At 42.6% G+C, this 20,849-nt stretch overlaps 1 protein-coding gene and 1 long non-coding RNA gene across 2 annotated transcripts in view; one reads left to right on the top strand and one right to left on the bottom strand.

The window, feature by feature from the left end:
- The window catches only part of RAB22A (RAB22A, member RAS oncogene family), a 47,798-nt gene extending 35,701 nt beyond the window's left edge, over positions 1 to 12,097 (top strand). The window contains exons 4-7 of the mRNA XM_030212683.1: positions 1,973 to 2,044; positions 2,129 to 2,235; positions 5,234 to 5,343; positions 10,086 to 12,097. Coding sequence (XP_030068543.1) covers positions 1,973 to 2,044; positions 2,129 to 2,235; positions 5,234 to 5,343; positions 10,086 to 10,183 — 387 coding nt within the window. The 3' untranslated portion in view covers positions 10,184 to 12,097. The remainder of the gene's footprint in view (positions 1 to 1,972; positions 2,045 to 2,128; positions 2,236 to 5,233; positions 5,344 to 10,085) is intronic.
- LOC115476357 lies at positions 11,571 to 12,591 on the bottom strand. Its single transcript, XR_003943167.1, has 2 exons — positions 12,548 to 12,591; positions 11,571 to 12,515 (listed from the first exon to the last, which is right to left on the bottom strand). It is a non-coding gene; the product is annotated as an uncharacterized LOC115476357 (long non-coding RNA).
- Between the last annotated feature and the right edge of the window lie 8,258 nt (positions 12,592 to 20,849).

Raw genomic sequence — 20,849 nt, 5'->3', positions numbered from 1 at the left:
CAATGGCAAACTGCGATAGACCAAAGTAAATAGATCTCAGAAACCCAGGTTGCTAAGCAGTTCAAATAGTGGTTTACCAAACAGGTTTTCATTTACATTCTAGATGCTTTTCAAACAATAAATACACCAGCCCCTCGAGCCAAGTTTTATACAGTCCCTCAGGTTTTTATATGTTCTATTCATTTTTGTATCATGGTTTCAGTGTGGCGAAAATAGTTGGAATAAAATGGATTATTTTTTTAATTAAACTTGAGTATTACATTTTAAAACACCCCTTAAACTGTGGCTTGATTCATCAACATGGTCTCACAGCTGCATCACTCAATGATACTGCCCAGTTCTCAACACGGATTTTTGTCTAGCTGAGCAAACTTTTCAGTTTCAATTTTGAAAAAATGCTGGTTGGAGAAAAGTCATGAACGTCTAGAGAGCTCATGAAATTATTTCAAGAGGAGCAGAAAAAGCTTTCTATTAAGCTTTTCTACAAAAACACTTACCTGTCTTTCTTTGGATACTGTATTATGTCTTTCCAGTGTGCAACTATTTTGATATTAGCAATTGCCTTGTATGTCTTTTCCATAATGCTAGAACTCTGTTTAACTAAACTCTCTAGTGAGCTGAAGAAGTCCAGAGATGAAGGTACCTTACAAAGTATTTAGCATCAAGAGTTCAAACATAAGTATAAGAACTGCAGTATAGGTATACATTGGTAGCATCTTTGATTAGTAAACCTAGATGTCATACCCTGCTCTTCCCTTTCTCCCCCGTGTATGCTTAGTCAGTCACTTTGTTTTTTTAGTCGGTTCTCTCACATATTCTGCCACACATTCTGGGCTAGCGCAACAGTGGTAGATAAGTGGATGTGCTGTCTACATTGTTGACATGAATGAAATGTCGCAGAATCCTTACAGAAGATATTTACCTATGGTTGCACATCAGGTTTTCATAGTGAAAGTACACCCCCACTTTTGCTTTCATTTTTTTACCTTCAAAAAAAGCAGGCACAAGTGATGCACATCTTCTTTTTGTGTGTATTTCTACTACATAAACACATGTAGCTTTCATGAAAGTGCACATACATCTACATGCATGAAGGATGCGATTCATTGACAGTTTTTTCCTGTGGTCTATCTCTTGTGTCCATGGCCAGTTCTTGTCTTTTCTGTGGCACTTGTTCTTGGCATTATCCCTCTCCACTATGACAGGATTTTTTTGTACTAATTACCTGTGTAAAATCCCACTGGTAGGAAAAATGCATATGTCCAGATGAGAATAGCATCCTAGTTTCAAGTATTCTAGACCAGCGTTTTTCAACCAGTGTGCCATGGCTGGTCCGCAGGTGTGCCACAGGAGTTGAGGTCATTTTATTAGTAGAGCCAGCTTAATTTGTGCCAGAACAGAGTATATAAGTTTCCTTGTCTCTACCGATCGGTGCCAGCAAGCAGCTTCGCTCTGATGTAACTTCCTGCTTCCACATAAGTAGGAAGCTACATCAGAGAGAAGGCTCTGGGGTTGGTACAAACAGACTGTATGAATCACTGCTCGGTATTGCCGACTGCTGGAGACAAGAAGGTATACGGGGGGGGGAGGGTGTCTAGAGAGACAAGGAAAGATGCCTATTCAATGGCTGGAGGAGGAACAGGTAAGATACTGAACTATTTGTGAGGCTTGGTGGGGGGGAAGAGAAGGTAAATGTTGGACTATTTGTAGGGGAGAGGGAGAAGATGATAAAGTGCTGGACCATGTATGGGGGTGCAGGTGTGGGGGGAGGGAGGAAGGGAAAATGCTTGACCATGTTTGGGTGGGGAGTAGATGCTAAAATGCTGGACCATTTGTGAAGGTGTGTCTTGACAATTTTAGCACCGTGTAAGTGTTCCCTGAGATGAAAAAGTATGAAAATCTCTGCTCTAGACTGATCAATCACAGACTGTGGTGCATGTCTGATGTTTAACCTGTTTCCTTCTATCCACAGTTCCGTGCGTTAGCACCGATGTACTACAGAGGATCTGCAGCAGCAATTATAGTTTATGATATCACAAAAGAAGTGAGTCCAAATGGTCTTCCTTTTTTTTTTTCTGCTAATAGCACTTCATAATTTATCTAAAACTGAATTTCTCTTTCTTACCAGGAAACATTTTCAACATTAAAGAACTGGGTGAAAGAGCTTAGACAGCATGGACCCCCTAACATAGTTGTAGCTATTGCAGGAAATAAGTGTGACCTAAATGATGTGAGGTAAGATATGAACATTAGGTAACAAAAACTTCTATTAAAATACTGTTTGCCTACCAAGTGCTGTACAAGTTGTAGACCAGCAAGTAAATTTGGATATATGTTTAGAAGTTACATGAAATAATCAAGCTGTATATGATAAACCAACAAGAATGTTGTTCCTCTCTGACTCTCAAAGGTCTTTAAAGTGTATACTGCGCAATACTGCAATAGGAAATGTACTATGTCCCTTGAAAGGGGTTGTTACTGTTATGTGCAGTCCGTATTCTACAATAGTGTTACTCAGATTTTCCATAAATACCGAGTAGAAGAAAATTTTAGATGAAATTTAAAGTTCATGGTAAGAAAAAATTAGCTACTAACGCTTGTGGTGGTAACAAATTGAAGTTTTGACAAAATAGAAACTTAAATATTTGCTGATTTTGTCAAAGATCCAAGAAAAGGATTTGAAAATTACAAATCCAGCCCCATTTATTTCTTTTTCCTCCAAGTGGTACTTTGAACACTGTTCTATTAATTAAATGCTGTCTTGGGCTTTTTGTGCCTGTGGAGAAGTGTAAGGTTCAAGTACTAAGGCCCTGTTTCACAGTATTTGAGTTAAATGTTGGAAAATCTGTCCTTTCATGTAGCAAAAGGATTCTGGATTCTCCTTAAAAGCACATTTACTGTTCACACAGTTTTTGTGTTTTATTAGCGACTAGAATAATACAACTAAAAAGGTCATTTATATCACTCAACACTGGCAGAAGCTTGGACTGGTACAAGAATAAGGGTTTTTTAGTTTTGTTTCTCGGTAGCTGGTCATATGAGCTCTTGATACCGTCATGAGCAAGTAACTAAGTTATTACAGGCTTTATACACCTCATTCATCTGTGTTGGTGCAATGTTCAGGCAGCAGATAGAAAAGGCAAATTCTTGGCTATGAGAAGCAGAGAATGAAGGAAGAACAAAAGGGCAAGAGGAAGAAGACTGAGAAGCTAGTAGGTGTATGAGAAAAGTTGGTCAGTTTCCAGTGATGCCACATCAAAGGGAAAATTCTATTACATTGGCCAAGAATCATGAATAAACAGAGATCGTTTTCCCTGGAATTCTATATATCGCGACTCGATTTCCTCCTGGAAATCAAAGCATATTCCATAATAATGTGCATAACTTAGTTAGCAAGCTAATCTGCACTGACAATTGGATGTTAACAAGCAATTATCAGCACTAATTGGAATTAATTAGAATTTATTAGCACTACTTGCTAAGCGTATTCTGTAGCGTGGTGCATGTAAATTCTGAGTTGCATAGTTGAAAAGTGGGTGTGGTTATGAGTGGAATGAGAGTGTCGTGGGCATTTCTAAAATCTATGCACATTGTTATAGAATACACCCACTCCACTCCTAATTTAGGCATTGGGATTTGCACCAGTTTTTAGTTGGTGTAATTGTTCACGACTAAATTTAGTCGTGCAGATCAGTACTCAGTGTATTCTGTAACATAAACCTAAATTAAAGCACACTTTATAAAATACACTTTGATTTCTGCACAGAAATCGAGGCACAATATATAGAATCTAGCCCTTTGTGTTACAGGTACAGCATTAAAACTGCAGTCCCAACTAATTTGTACATCTGCCCTCAGATTTTATATATGGCATCAAAAGTTGTCTGTCAGAATTTGGGTGCATGCCCAAGTTGATCAATGATCCCTTAACTTGCAATAAATGGGTGACAACCAATTATTGCAGTTAATTGTCATCAATTAGAATTTGCACATGTAACTGGGCTGCGCTATTCTGTAAGGCTCATTGCCTAACTCTCACAGCATATATCTGAAAAGGGGGTACGGCCAGGGGTGTATCGAGAGCTTTTCAATTAGTTGCACACAGAATTAGGAATTCATCCAAAGCGAGCCTAAGTTGGGTGTCGGTATTTACACCTGCTTCTAGCATAAGTATGGTGCTCAAAAGTTAGGTGCCAGATCTGCACCAAATGCTATTCTATAAAGGGCACACTTCCTTTATAGCGCTTAGGCCCCAATGCTCAAAACTCTGGTTCTGGAACAGTGCGGCAAAACAACTCCCTAATGCTCAACACTAATAGTATGCAAATATATGTACACTGTTAGTGTTGAGCATTAGGAAGTTAAGGGGCAGAATTGTGTCTATTGCATGCGCTCAAGAGTTGTGCGTCAAGTGCAGCTCTTGTGCACATGCCCAGTCAGTGACTTTTCTTGCCGGAACTGGCCTTGCTTGTCTTGTTATTGCCTGATCAGTTAGTAAGGGTAATAGTGTAATTGCAGGCAGGAGCTCTCCTCCTGCCTTTCTTCCCCCATACAGACCCTTTGTCTGGCGCCTTTTTGCCTCTTCCGCGGGGCTCCCCTCAGTCCATACGGGAACTCTTCCACCCCCTCCCCTCTTCGGACTGTCCTATTCCTTGGCTCCCACTGCCCATACACACTGCAGCAGTCCCCACACTCCTCAAAGACTTAAGAATAACCCGGGCTGCAGGGTTTTCGGGATTACATTATGCAAGAGTTCCAGCCGCAGACCTTCTGCTCTCATATCAGATCTCTTCAACTATTTGAGCACCACTTCTTCTCCTTCTTCTTCAAATACCCTAATGCCAGCTCCGAGCTGGCATACGGTTTACAGGTAAGGGCGCCTTTGTGAAGCGAGCTATTCTCTGAGCATTGGAGGGAATAGGAGATGACCTCATTTACATTCTTCTGTGTACATTAGCATGCTATTTTCGCTGTTCTTTCCTGAGCTCACTGTTTCCCATGGTGAGGGCCTCTGAGCATAGTGCGCTAGTAAATGCGGGCACTTGTCTGGCAGTAATGACCTCTAGTGCCCTCATTTACTTCGGAACATCTGCTCCTTAGTTCTCAGGCACCATTTATTTAATTCCCTCCCTGATATGTAATATAGCGCTATATACAGCTATACACATAGGTGAATTTATTTTTTTTGTCCTTTTCATAGTTAACTCATTAATCTTTGCTTTTTATTTTTAAGGGAAGTCCTAGAAAAGGATGCAAAAGACTATGCAGACTCTATCCATGCAATATTCGTAGAGACCAGTGCCAAAAATGCAATAAATATAAATGAATTGTTTATAGAGATAAGTAAGTAAAGCTATATGTTTTTTTTAATCCATGAGGTTATCTTTTACATTTGTTAATATTTATAAAATGGAAAAACTACTGCATAGATGACAGTACTATTGTTAGAAAGGTCTTAGGGGCAGATGCACTAAAGCTAAATGAGCCTTTAATGACTCTCCAACGAGGAAAATTTGATCCGTTGCATGCATCAAAGGGCTTTTACCGAGGAAGCCAGCAGCTAACGAAAACGGAATGGAGATGAGCAATTAGTGTGAAAACCCCATTGAAACGACATGCACTAACCTTTTCCGATTGCCTTTACGCAGGAAAAAGGCAGGAAATCTAACGAGAGGTCTGGACCACTCGTTAGGACAGCTCTCTGCCAGGAAAAATCATTAAGTAAAAAAATAAACAAACTTTGAGCCAATCCCAGCGCATTAGCAGAGCTAAAAGCGCTGTGATTGGTCCAAAGGACGTCAGAAAAACATAAATAAATAAAAATAAAAAAAGGATCGGGAGGGGGCAAGGGCGCTCATCAGGAGCGTCCTGTACGGACGGCCTTGCCCCCCCCCCCCCCCCCCCGCTGCTCCCCACTTTCCGCCGCTCCCCCCACCCCGAAAAAGCAAAATTCAAGCAGCCCCTGCCCCCCTCCCTTCCTCACTACTCTCTCACCTCAGCTCCGCCTCCCGACATCCTCCGTCCTGTGCCCCGCCCCCTTTTGGGGTCGTCGCCGCCATTCCCCTCCTCCATCGGGCCCCCCTCCCTCTTACCGGGCCCGTGCAGCGCCTCTCTCCTCTGTCCGAAGGCGCTGCACGGGCAAGAAGACAGCTGATGCCTGCCTTCGCCCGGCTTCGATGGCGCGTCTTTCGCCTGCTGGGCCCGCCCCTGTCTGACGTCAGTAACCTACGTAGGTTACTGACGTCAGACGGGGCGGGCCCAGCAGGAGAAAGACGCGCTGGGGCCGCCCCTGTCTGACGTCAGTAACCTACGTAGGTTACTGACGTCAGACAGGGGCGGGCCCAGCAGGAGAAAGACGCGCCATCGAAGCTGGGCGAAGGCAGGCATCAGCTGTCGTCTTGCCCGTGCAGCGCCTTCGGACAGAGGAGAGAGGGAGGGGGGCCCGATGGAGGAGGGAATGGCGGCGACGACCCCAAAAGGGGGCGGGGCACAGGATGGAGGATGTCGGGAGGCGGAGCTGAGGTGAGAGAGTAGTGAGGAAGGGAGGGGGGCAGGGGCTGCTTGAATTTTGCTTTTTCGGGGTGGGGGGAGCGGCAGAAAGTGGGGAGCAGCGGGGGGGGGGGGGGCAAGGCCGTCCGTACAGGACGCTCCTGATGAGCGCCCTTGCCCCCTCCCAACCCTTTTTTTTTATTTTTGTTTTGATTTGGGAGCCATGTGCTTGTGATTTGACTGTGTTTTGACTTTGTGGCATGCGCAGAGCAGCTAACATAACGCTTGGCTGCTCTGCGCATGATTTGGGGGCCGATTAACGATGTGTATTGTGATTCTTTGATACATTGTACGTTTCTATACCGATCTGAGCATGTGTGACTTTTTTTTTTGGTGCATTCTTCGTTTTTTAAAAATCGTTAGGGCCTTTAACGATTTTGATTTTTTTACGTTTGCTTGATGCATCTACCCCTTAGACTCACACTTGTTCCACTTGGATTTCAGTACAGTGACTTGTACAAGATGCACAGGTAAGAAAGCTGTTCTGTTGCATTATTTGTACAGATTGTTTAATCAGCTTCACACAAATGCTCTGGAGTTTCAGGAGAAGTCATGTTAGCAATAGTCAAATTGCCTACCGTTCACTGACTGTAGGAGCTTCATGTGGCTGGTGTCAGAAATGACATTTCACTGCATAAAGCTATCTCTTGCCAGTCTGAAGTAATTTTGTGAAACATCTGAATAGGGTTGCTGCCAGAGTTTTACCCAAATTCTTTGGAATCTATGAGAGAGAATTTCAGAAATGTGACACTATCTAAAATTGTTTTAATTGATTGAGGGCAAGTGTTGCCACCTGTTTTGTTTACTTGAAAATTTGAAGCATGCAGAAATGTCACAGTTTTCAATTAGCAGGTTGTTGTGTGGAGACTTGTGACTTTAGAGTGTTTCACTGCTGTCTTACTGAATGTCTCACACTTAACAATTCAAGACAATGTGGATCAGAGAGGCTGAATAGCCAGAAGAACTGATTAAAGACCTTGCTGTTTTGTATTTGTCCTGGCTTTCTAGCCTCTCAAAGCAATTCAGCTTTGTGGTGAAAGAAGAGAGGGTTGAAAACACTCCATTGGGAATTTATTTGCATATTTGACCTCATTTCATTTAGGCTAATTTATATGATTAGACAAATAATTCAGAGGATAGGAAAAACATACACATTTTTATGCAAGACCCTAACCCTTAACTTGATATATGAATCAGGCACAAGACTATTTACATGACACTATACTTTCACTTTGTGTGTCTGTCCTAAAGCTTTTATTCATACTTTTGGCTGTTAACAGTATTTGAACACATCTGTAAATGAAATTGAGATTAAATAGCTTTAACATTAAACTTTCAGTCGCTCTTGATGAGGTAGCAGTAAACTGTTCACATGTAAGTTCTCCTTTTTTCATTTAATAGCTGTTGAATATGCAGTTCTGTATTTTCTAAAAGTGACTTGCCAGCCTTTGAAAGAATTACTATGAATAATTCGTAATCATGTTCAGTAGGATGTGATTTTGGAATCCCATGTTTAATTGATTCCAGTAGTGTTGACAGTTGAAACTAGGCTTCTAATGTCACCACAGGAATTTTATGTATGCAGTTGTTAAAGGGCAGCTTAACTACCATGCAGGAGATTGTAGAGTCCAGCTCTTTGGGGACTGGAGTTGCTGTAACAACCAGATGGCGAAATTTCCAGTCTTTTTTAATAACAACTACTAGTTATGTAGGATGCATGTTGTACCCATTTACAGAGCTGCAGTGTGCAGCTCATGACTAAGGACTCTTACTGCAGCGGCTGGGTTAAGCTCATAGTGCTATAACTTCTGTAGATTCCAATTAAGCTGGGAATTCAAAAAGGAACTATTTCTCAGATTTGGTTTAGAAACTGCTTCATATGATCTGATTACTGTGTTCACTTTGCAGTAACATCATAAACAACAGATTTTTCCTTTAACAATTTTTGAGGGAATGAAGTAAAAGTTTTAAAAACAAAAGATGTTTCCTTTAGCAGCATTTGAGGGAATGGAGTAAAATATTTTTTGAAAATAAAACCTGTTGCCTTATGTCCTCCATGCACAGGCTTGATGGCAAGCTTAATTTTTATTTATATAATCCCTGCAAGTCTTTTTTTTATTTTATTAAATTTTTCTACAGAAACAGAAAAAAATAACAGTACAATTCTTTACTACAAGGAAAATAAAACCATCAATATGAGAACTTACTATTCTGTCTGGGCTCAAGAACATATTTAATTAAATATGAGAACTTTAATCTCCACCTGAAATTAAAAAATAAACAAAAAGAAACTGAGAAAATCCTAGAAACAGGTTGAGCCACTATTTAATGAGAAAGGCTTCTAACTGAGAAGGATCTGTCTGTACATATCTTTTAATTAGCCTCCTACCCTGTCTTGGTCACAGTTGAGTGAAATGTATTTTGATTTTGTACTTCTAAGCAATCCAACCAACTCTCTCGCTCTCATATTTCTTTTGAATCCAGTGTAAATATAACGGAATCTGAGAAATGCATTGGCATAGCAATGTCTTCCCTCCTGTGTCTAGGAATGTGAGGTCATATCAACCAAGCAGCCTTTGTTGGGTGAACAGACATGTGTGTACACATGTCAGCTGTAAGAACTGTGATAGTTTCAGACCTTAGCAAATTAATAGTACTTATCTTTTTAGGGTTTCTGGATGTACACAGTACGGTATAGCCTGGATACGACATATTCCTGCCTCAAAGAGCTTATATTCTAAGTGGGTACCTGTACCAACAGGAGATAAAAGGACTTGCCTAGGATCACAAAGGGTGTCAATGGCAGGAGCAGCATTTGAATCCTAGTTTCCCTGGTTCCCAAGCACTTCTGTAACCACCAAACCAGTCCTATCAGGGCAAGATAAATATTCAAAAATTTGGAAATAACATTCAGACTACTTTTGGAGGTCAGGAAGACAGTTCAGCAAATTAGTGGAAAAATATTTATGAAGAGAGGGGTGTAAGACTAGTTGAACCTAGAGTTGCTTCACTCAGAATGAGCAGTAGGCAGAGAACTAGGGAAATCAGGGTTCAAATCGCACTGACATACTGACCATTGGCAACCCACTCACCTCTGCAGGGCTGGCTTGGGGGGATACAAACAGGGCAATTGCTTTGGGCCCCCAGACCACAGGGCTCCCAAAGCTGAAGAAGATACAGCCTGCTAGTATGCTTTTGGGCCCCCTCCCAAATTTCTGCCCTCAACCCCAGCATTCATAACATTGCAAAATTAGATTGTAAGCTCTCTGTAGATGAGGACGTACCTTCTGCACCTAAATATAACTCACCAGCAGCCACTACTGAAAAGTTTTGAGCTTAAAAAAAAAATCTCGCTTAAAATGTGACAGCCAAAGGATTAAAATGATTAGAAAATGGCAACACTACAAGTAGCTTGGGCAGAAAAAGCCCTTACAAAGAGAATTTAATTAATCATATCTGTAGATCCTAAAACAGTGATTTTAGGTTATGAAACAGTTTCTTCCTTGAGACAACTTTTTTTTTTTTTTTTTGTGCAGGTCGAAGAATTCCATCAACCGATGCCAATCTTACATCTGCTGGTAAGGGCTTCAAACTTAGAAGACAACCATCGGCGACAAAACGCAGCTGCTGTTGACTGATACTTTTAACTGTTCAGATTTGTAGTCCTGAAAGCTGAAGGTGTCATATTGTATGTAACTCACCCTCACCTCTTATCTGCTAGCCACACACAAGCCCTTCCAACATGCTGGCTTCCAAGTTTGATCTTCTGAAGCAACCAAAGTCGTGAAACTTTTATCATTTGCTTTGAATGGCTAAAAAAGCTCATATTTGGAAATGCCATTCAGCATCATATGTCTGCTGCAGTCTCTAGATGGATTTAATTTTATTTTTTAAATGCTCTTATAAACTTGGAATGTGGGAAAATAAGCACTTTGATGGACCTTAAGGACTGACACATGGCTTATGTGCAGAAGACCATTTTGCTGCCTATACTTTTGGGGGTGCACATTTTTAATTTGTGTGCATGGCAGTAGTTGGCAGCAAATTTAAGCTAAATTTTTAAAATGCATTTAAAGAGATACCTGGCAAGCACTTCCAGGATTAATTGCTTTAGCAGTAGATTGTTATTGAAATGGTGTATGCACCAGGTATTTGTTTTCCTGACCAACATGCTTTCTCTTCTCATACTTTTGGTTTTAAGCTCTCTGTACCATATTGATAGGGAGCTCCCTAAGTTGAAGAGCTGTGGACACATGTCTGGTGACATGCCCTATCTCCCTGTCTGAGCAGAGTAGCTTAGTCTTTGTAGAGCAGTGGGCAGAGAACTGAGGAATTCAGATCTACATCTGCCACCAGTACTTCTTGTGATCTTGGGAAAGTGACTTTATACTTGAGGCAGTGGAGGGCAAACTTGGATTGTAAACCCTGTGGGGGAGAGGAATACCTACTCTACCTGAAATGTAACTCATCTTAAACCCTGGTTTGGAAAAACAAATAATCCTAATCCATACAAACTAGGTATAATTCTAGTCCTCCTAAATCATACACTTACATTTTCTTCCCTCCCCTTCCCCCTCCTGCCACCACCAGAGTCAAACTAAGAAATGACTATATAGCAATGCCCAAGATTTTCCTTCCTTATGACTTAGTCTTACCTTGGCAGGGCTTAGACGTGATGGGATCAGGAATGAAACCTAACCTACCCTGTAACACAAAATACTAATCTGGATGATTGGGCTGGTCCCCTGCACCGGATTTAAAACTGCTGACTTGTCATGCTCAGTAGGGTCTTAACGGAAGAGTTTGAGTTTAGGTCTGAAGTAATAGGCTACAGTTTTGGTTTAGTGCATGTGTTTGACACCATTTCATACTGACAAAAATTTCACTGTAATTATATTCCTTTCCTCTAGCCACCAGCTTGAAGTAGCTTTACACATGTTTAGGAGAACTTCCCAGGGTGACTTTTAAATATGCTAATCATAAATGCAGTTATAGTATAGAGGAATAGGCTGGATTAACTATTTTTTGTTCTGAAGCAAAAGTGTTATATGCTGCAAATGGCAAGAAACTTCTCTCATTTCAAAACCCACCTTGTTCATTGTCATGAATTCTCTCTGTTCCCCTGTATCTCAAAGCCTGGTTAGAGTTGCTATTCAAATCTAGCTTCAGAGCAAAATCTGGCACCTTTGTTTATGAGCAAGTCTTTTTTCTAGTCACGATAGCCTATCTAAATGTTTAAAATATTTTATTGGGTGCACAGTTCTATTCCTAGTTCAGAAGAAGAGACATTTAAATCATCTTACAGACAAATTTTAGGGTTGAGTGTACCAGAAAGTGTTCTGCATTTCCTCCGTTTTGGCAATCTGACTTTTTCCCTCTTCCCTCTCTGTATCCCCCTCCCCCCAACCAGGTCTGTTAGAGGTTCATAAACCTAGAGCATCACTTGCTGTGAATTTTATACCAAGACAAATTTATGGGAATTAATGTGTTGCCCTACTTATGGTTGTACTGTATAGATTACACAATGCATGATCATTTTTACACAGAATGGTGTGCTTCTCTGTTCTGCTTTTTGCTTTTAATAGCTTGCATTGTTTTTATACATTTTATATTGAAATTATTTTTCTTTCTTGATAGAGGAGGTCCTGAGCCTCATGGCTATGATTTTGTGGTATAGCCAGTAGTTTACATTTTATAGAACATATGATATTTTGGCCCAACCTCTAAGAGCTTGTTTTCTAGTTCTAGAATTTTTAGTATGACACTTCAATGCCTAAATCCCTGTTTTGTAAACTAGCACAGAATGGCTAGTTACTTTTGAACTGGAAGAAAACTGAAACAGTTTAGGAAGTGAAAAAAAAGTAGAATTGTAAACAAAATGTTTAGACTCTCACTAATCTGGTTAAAACCAAAGGTGTTAATCCTTGTATAATTGATTTCACTTTCACTTAGATTCTGCACTACACCTGTCATAAGAACATTAGATTCTGCACTACACCTGCCATAAGAACATAAGAATAGCCATACAGGGTCAGACCAATGGTCCATCTAGCCCAGTATCCTGTTTTCCAGCAGTGGCCGATTCAGGTCACAAGTACCTTGCAAAGCCTAGGGGCTCATTTTCAAAGTACTTTGTAAAGTTCCATGGGTTACTATGAGGCGTATTTTCAAATCACTAGACTTACAAAGTTGCATAGAGGCGTATTTTCAAAGCACTTAGACTTACAAAGTTTCATAGTAACCTATGGAACTTTGTAAGTTTAAGTACTTTGAAAATATGCCTCCTAGTCTCCTAAATGTGAAGTTTTCCTCCTAAGACACACAAGAGCAGCTGTATAAAGAATTTGAGAGACTATCATGCCATATACTGCAGACCTCCCTTGGTCTGTCTTGATTATTAAGTAAATCTGAATCTGTATACATGCACCCTGAACCATTGTGTTCTTGCATAACATATTAAAAGTTTATTTCTCATGGAAGGATAAGTTACCTAAAGTACTGCAGCAAAGCTGTGTTTAGAATTGGTCAAACTGACTTTGTTCATTATCATTATAACACTTGGATCTGAATTACGGGAAATATTATTTCAATTATAGGCTTTCCATTAACGTTTTATACCCTAAATCACCACATAAAAACACATTGTTCAGTTAAGTACATACCTTATGTCTACAGTATGCTCATTAAATCTTTTGTTGTTGTTCAGTTCACTGTTGCACAGCGAATACTGTGATATACTTGAGCACACAACCCTCTGCAGAGCTATATTGGAAGTGGCCCATCCTCAACATGTTAGATATTTATTTTTTTAAGAATTTAAGGACCATTACTGCAGAACATTACTAGAGGTCCTTTGGGCATACTGTGCAGTTTTAACTGTAGGGCGATACTGTGCTTTCCACCTTCTGCACTGCTCATAATAATGGTTCAATGCACAAAGGCATCTGTAAAATACAGCTGCCTTGTTAAAAACAAGTCGCAAAGATCTACCCTGGTAGTCTAGTAGCACCCTGCCCTGCCTTTCCCTTAAAAGGTTGGAGGCAGGTGCAACACCTGCCTTGAGCCCTGCAGCTTCCAAAATGGCGGTGGCCTTCCCCTTAAAAAGTTGGAGGCAGGTGCAACACCTTCTGATAAGACATATTTCAGGAAGGACTGTGGAAGACAGGAGAGCTAGACTGAATCCTGAGATTATTGATGACTTATTAGTCATCCCCAGATTAAAAAAATTATAACAGTGCTCTTTGTAGGGCATATTTCTCCCCTGCTAGGGCATACAGAACAAGGTTTTGTACCCCTGGACATTTTAACAGGGTGGATTACGGGTCCTCAGGGTAGTAGAAGTTGGCTATTGTTGGGGTTGGAAGGGTAGAAGGTGGTAGTGGGGGGGGGGGGGGTTATTATAGTTGCTCATTGTTATTGTTTTCTATTTGTGATTTATAAACAGTTGCACAGAATGTTGTCCTTTTTATACTTTATTAAAATATTTAAATATAAAATCATAAGTGAGGCTTCTGCAGATGACGGCAGAGGGGATGGGGCAGGGACAAACATCATTCTCTAGTAGGGAGCACAAGCAGGCAGCCTTTACAGTTGCCTGCTTGTGCTTCCATCTTCTCAGACAGCTCCAGAGCAGCTATAAAATTTGCTCATTAGCTAGGTGCTCTGGAGCTGTGCATTGCGTGGAATGCTCATTAGAATACTAATGAGTGCATTGTAGTAACATTTGCATGGGGTTTCTTGGTGGCCGCTCATGGCACATGTTAGAGACACAGAAAACCAATTTGTGCATTGCTCGCTTAATAACATTGGCTTTAGAATGGCTACAACCAGTCTAAAGCAAACGTTTCCAGCACAGTAAGGTTTGTGCATCGGGCCCTAGGACCCCAGACAGAGCATGCTTTCCCTATCCTTCTGTGTCATGGCATTATAACAGGCCCAAAGTCTTAGCTTGAAGACAGTGGCATGTAAATTATGTGGGAGTGAAACGCCACTGAATTGTGGAAGTAGAAGCCATAAAGATTCAGCAGTAAAAAAAAAAAAAAGGCAATGTCCGTCAGCTGTTCAGTTTGTTGTGAAATAGAATGTGACAGCGGGAGGTATGTCAGACTGCTGTTTGTAGGAGCAAGCATGCTTGAGACAGCATAATGTTTGTTTCTAGACTTCCTTCAGATAAAAGTAGTGTGATTGCCAGGTTTGTCTGTGGATGTAAATGAAAGAGATCTCATCTCTTTCTCATGGAAATAATCACCTAGGCCAGTTTCAAAAAAAAAAAATTGTCCCATTCTTAATTAGCACCCTGGGAACTTATTGCTCCTTTACTTTGTCATGCAGTTAGAACAAAATGATCAGTAATGTAAATAGATTATAATTTTACACCGTTGAGTAACACTTTCAGAGATCTTGTGGATTCCCTAACTCTGCTTTTCAAAAAATGTCCACTAAGGTGGTGGTGATTGGTTGTTTTATTTAGCTACCAGTGCTCAAAACATAATGCTGGCATTAGAGGCAATTAGCCCCAGACTAGCACACGTTAACATGTGCAGAATGTTAGAGAGTTCCAGCATGGGAAACAACGTGCATGCCAAAGATGGTGGCAAACTGTATTTAAATATACTCAAACTAGCCGTTGAGCCCGTTAAAACGGGCTGGTATTGGGGTTTTCAGAGGTCGATGCTGGCCCCCCCCCCCCCCACGTGGTCGCCACCGCTCCCCCCCCCCCCCCCCCGCAAGGTCGCCGCTACCAGCCCTCCACCCAGCCCAGGCCCTCTCTCCGCTACTGAACTTACATCCATTCGCCGGAACACAGCAGGGCAGATCAGCTGAGCTGCCATTGGCCTTCCTTCTGTGCCTGTGTCCTGCCCTCGTGTGACGTAACGTCAGCGAGGGCGGGGCACAGGCAGTGAAGGAAGGCGTGCTGCGTTCCGGCAAATGGATGTAAGTAATCAGTAGCGGAGAGAGGGCCTGGGCCGGGTGGAGGGCTGGCGGCGGCGACACCGGGTGGGGGGAGCGGTAGCAGCGACCTCGGGCGGGGGCGGTAGCGACCTCGGCGGCTTTGAGCAGTTTCCCTCTCTGTCCCGCCCCCGTCATCACGTTTTGACGCGGGGGCGGGACAGAGAGGGAAGTCTCTGCTGCGCATTTGCGAGTGAGTCGGTCACTCGCCGTTTATATGTTTGATGGATGTTAATGAAGTATGTCGTCCCAATGCTCGGTGAACAGCAAAGAAACAAACAGAGTTGAAGGTTTTGAAGAGAGGGTTTCTTTAAGCTGCCAGTTTTGTTGTCTTTTAGAAGCGGAAGGAAGCCAGTGCAGCCTATAAATGCTGATAGTGAGAAACAAATGTGTGTGAGTCTGAGCAAAACAAAAAATGTAAACACACATCGGCACTGTTTCAACTGCGCTTCAATATGAGCCTTTCAAGAGAGTTTTTGAAAAGCTTATTTAAAGGCACAGAAGAACAGCACAGATGTGTGTGTGCACTTTTGGTCTTGCCCCTGGGCATGCATATGAGCTGCCCTTACCATGAAACTCTTGTGCTCATGCAGCAGGCGCGTTCCACCCCCTTGCTTTTGGTTTCATAGCGCACATATAATATGAATACCATTTCTTTTGGGTATTGAAGAGCTATGTTTCTGCGCTGTTCTTGCGCTATGGAGGCTGCTCTGTTGGCTTTAGAGCTGGACATTTGTGCATCAGGACCCAGGAGTCCACTAACATTATCTGTGTATTTTAAGTAAAATTATCAGTGCACTCACCAAGTATTGGTGGTTGCACTTAGATCACAACAAAAAAAATTATGGGAACTTTTCCCATGAGTGAAAGAGATACTTGAATTCAGTGCTGAAAGTTTGTGAACCCCTCACCCCACCCCCAGAATAGCTGTATGTTAGCACAAAGTATATTCAACACATCCAGTTTAAACTGCAATTAAAAATAAATAACCTTGTTGATTAAACACATATAGAGTTGGTGAATACATTGAAAACGTATCCTTGTGTGAAAAAGTATTGCTGCTTATGGCGGTGCTGCCATAACTTAGTTTATCACTGGTGATAAGGATCTCAGTTTCCTTTGACAGATTTGGCCTTTGTTTAACTATAGTGATTGAGGGCTTCCTTGCATGAAAAGATCACTTCAGGTTTTGCCACTTTTCAGTTGGATTTAGGTTGGGACTTGCTCAAGGAAGCAGTGGGATGTGAATGTGTGGACTGAACACCTCGTTGCAGCCTTGCAATCTCTTCAATAGAGGCCAATCTCAAGTGGGCTACCAACGCTGCCATGGCTGTGACAGTATGAGCCTTGACATGACCCTCGAGTCATCCCAGCTTGGGCATAAGTGAAAGAAATGCAATCTGCCAGCCAATTGGAGATTGTGTGTTTCCTGATAGCAAGCCCCCCCCCCCCCCCCAATCCTGTTGGGATCAAAAGAAACAAAAAGCTGGGTGGAGGGCTGAGTCCACTCCAGGTAAAAGACCAGTGCTCACTTGCAGTCCAAGGTGTGCAATGCACTTTCACCAGGATGGACATGAGGCTTGGGAAAGAATGTTGGAAGAATGATAGACTGATCCAGATGGAACTCTAACACTACCTTAGGCAGGAACTTAGGATGTGTGCAGAGAATTATTCTGTTATGACATTTTGTGTAAGGTGGATCTGCTACTAGGGCCTGAAGCTCACTGACCATGCAAGCTGAAGTAACAGCCACCAAATCAAGACCTTCCAGGTCATGAAATTCAGTGGACAGGAATTGAGTGGCTGAAAAGGAGCTTTCATCAGCTGGGTGAGGGTGACCTTAAGGTCCCATGACACAGGCAGAGCCTTTACATGGGGCTTTGACAAAAGCAAACTTCTCATGAAGCGAACAACTAAAGGCTGTCCAGAGATAGGCTTACTTTCCACACTGTGACAGTAAGCGCTAATTGCACTGAGGTGAACTCTTACATAGTTGGTCTTATGACCAGACTCGGAGAGATGCAGAAGGTACTCGAGCAGGGGCTGTGTAGGGCAAGAAAGAGTATCTAGGGCCTTGTTCTCACACCAGACAGAACACATCCATGTGAAAGAATAACACCTTTATAGTGGAATCTTTCCTAGAAGCCAGCAAGACCCTGGAGACATCCTCTGGAAAATGCAAGAAAGCAAATTCTAAGCTCTCAACATCCAGTCAGTGAGGGCCAGAGACTGGAGATTAGGATGCAGAAGAGAGCCCTTGTTCTGCATTATGAGAGTTGGGAAAACACCCCAATCTCCAAGGTTCTTCGGAGGATAACTCCAGAATAAGTGGGAATCAGATCTTCCTGGGCCAGTATGGAGCAATCAGGAGAGGAATGGGAGGATATATATACCGAAAACTGTTCCCCTAATGGAGGAGAAAGGCATCCACCACTTTGTCATGTGTTCTGAGTTTGGAACAGTACTGAGGGACCTTCTGAATATGAGGAGTGGCAAAGAGGTCCACTGAGGTGCCCCACACTCAGAAAATCTCTCGGGCAGTGCCCATGCTGAGTGACCACTTCTGTGGTTGGATGACCCTACGCAGTCTGTCAGCCAGGTTGTTGGATTTGTCCACCAGGTACATGGCTCTGAGAGCTATCTTGTGCCGGACAGCGCATTGCCACATCCAGATGACCTCCTGACACAGAGGGTATGATCCAGCCCCATCTCCCGCTTTTTGGTGTAATACATTGCAAGTAATACATTTGAATGAGTACAATTTGGTTGGACAGCCAATCTGTAAAAGCCTTTAGAGCATTCCAGATTGCCCATAGCTGTAGAAGGTTGATGTGAAGATCTGTCTCCTGAGTGTTGTCGGCACCTTCTGGGGCTGAGGAATTTGGAATGGAAGCCCCCATGGTCAAATTGGATCAAATTGTCCACCAGAGAAGGGACTGAACCAACTCTGGTGTCAGACTGATGATATCCACTAGGTTCCTGGAGGCTTGACACCACTGGAAAGTTTGGGTCCACTGGGCAGTTCTTATGTGGAGATGTGCCAAGGGAGTGGCATGCACATTTGGAGGCCATGTGGCCTAGCAACCTCAGTATTTGCCAAGCTATGACTTCTGGCTGGCTCGAACCCGAATAGTGAGAGTAACTAGAACATTCCTCGGCACAGGGAGAAAGGCTCGGGCCCGCTGTGTATCTAGCAGGGCTCTAATGAATTCCAATTGCTCAGCTGGGAGCAGATGGGATTTGGGGTAGTTTAAAACGAACCCTAGGAGCTCTAGCACCCAAATAGTTCTCCACATGGACTCCTTAGCACCATCCTTCGACATCTCTTATCCAGCCAGTCGTCCAAGTAGGGAAATGAACTCCTAGTCTGTGTAGCAACGCTGCAGCTACCGCTACACGTTTTGCAAAAACCCTGGTAGCTGACACGAGGCTAAATGGCAACAGGCGGTACTGAAAGTGATGTGTTCCTAGTCAAAATATGATAATTCCTGTGATCAGGAAGTATAGGGATATGTGTGTAGAAATCCTTTAAGTCCAGGGAGCATAGCTAGTCTTGAGCCTGAATCATTGGGAAAAGGGTCCCCAGGGAAATCATCTTGAACTTTTTTTTGACCAGGAACTTGTTAAGGGCCCTTAGGTCTAGGATGGGACGCATCCCCCCTGTCTTCCTTGGCACAAGGAAGTACCTGTAATAGAATCCTTTCCCCTCTTCCCCTGATGGAACAGGCTCAACCACATGGGCCTTTAGAAGGGTGGAGAGTTCCTCTGCAAGTACCTCCTTGTAATGAGAGTTGAAGTAAGATTCTCTTGGAGGGCAATTTGGTGGTCTTTGATTCCACTGTAAGGCGTAACTGAGACAGACTATTTGGAGGTTACAAGGTTGGGTCCACCGATGGAGGTTACAAGGGGCCAACTTTCTTGGAAAAAAAACTCTGCCTCCTCTTCACCCCCTCCACCGGTAGGTCATCCAGGATGGTTACTGGTATGGCAGCAATGCTGTGCTGGAGGCAGTCAAAAACTCGTCCCTTGTTTTGACTGGGGAGCCGGTGGGGCCTTAAGCACACACTATTGACATGAACAAGTGCACTGGGGCTGTTTGCTGAGGGGGACAAGAAGGAGTGTGCCTTCGCCTTTGTGAGGAACCCCTCTTTGATGTGCTCAAAAACCTGGGAGGGTGCAGAATGCGCTTTCCCGGAGAGAGTGTTGATGGTATCTGTGTGTGGGGTTTTTTAATATGAGGTCTGCAACCTCTTCTACCTTCACTCCAAAAAGATTATCTCCTCGGCATGTGGTGTCTGCCAATCTCTGTTGGACTGCCTGGTCCAAGTCATAGACATGCAGCCATGAGAGTCTGCATCGCTATAGTTTGAGCAGAGATCCTGGACGCTGCATCAAAAGTGTCATAGGGGCCCCTGTCAGGAATTTACGACATACCTTCTGCTAATTGGCCAGCTGACAAAGAGATTCAGCCTGCTCTGGCCTGCTTTTCCTTGAAGAAAAGGTTCCTTACTGGACTTTGTTGCAAATTCATTTGTGCTTGAGAAATAGCACAGATTGATTTAAGCATCTATTTACCAACTGGGAGTTTGGGGAGATGCATCTTTTTTCTTCCTTAATCATGAATCTGTTTTCTGTCCTGTCATTCTCCCACTACCTGTAGAATTTTCATCTTAGCAGGTTAGTTTCCATTCTTCAGTACTCTCAAATTCTCAGCTGGGAGCTTCCCATGTTAATGTATCAGATTATCAAATAGTATTGTTAAGATAACAGCAGATTGAGAACAAAAGCACTGTAGGTGTATTAGAAGCAGGGTTTTTTTTGAGGGGGTACTTGGGGGTACTAGTACCGGCACCTTTTCTATTGTCTGCTAAATTTGACCCATGGACCCCAAGTTTTAATGAAAGAGCTCAGGCCCTACACACCAATTCTGCCTTGTCATAAATTCTGTGACTGGTTGCAGGGGGTCTGGCTATTGTGGGGTGGGTCCATGAAGGGTGGCCTGGCATTTGAGTACCGGCACCTTTTTCACTAGAAAAAATGCACTGATTAGAAGTCTTTTTATCTAAGTGTTGGTAGCAGTCTTGGGTATACAATTTTATTTAACTTTTTCATTAGAAAACCAGTTCCTATTCCTGATGATCTCAAAATCCAGACTTAAGATTTGAACATATCTGAACAATTCCCAGAACTCTAACACATTCATTGCAATTAATTTAGTGGGAACCATCTTGACTTTGAGCAACTTGTATTCACTGATGGAAATTTTTTGTGCTCTTATGCTCACATACTCCTTCCTCCAGGAGCTTCTGGGAGTGGATCGCCTACAGATGTGCTCCTAACCATGGATTTAT

This window comes from Microcaecilia unicolor, chromosome 8 (assembly GCF_901765095.1).
Source record: "Microcaecilia unicolor chromosome 8, aMicUni1.1, whole genome shotgun sequence".
In the NCBI taxonomy this organism is placed as follows: domain Eukaryota; kingdom Metazoa; phylum Chordata; class Amphibia; order Gymnophiona; family Siphonopidae; genus Microcaecilia; species Microcaecilia unicolor.
The sequence above is the reverse complement of the archived record's forward strand: the minus strand, read 5'-3'. Positions and strand labels throughout refer to the sequence as shown.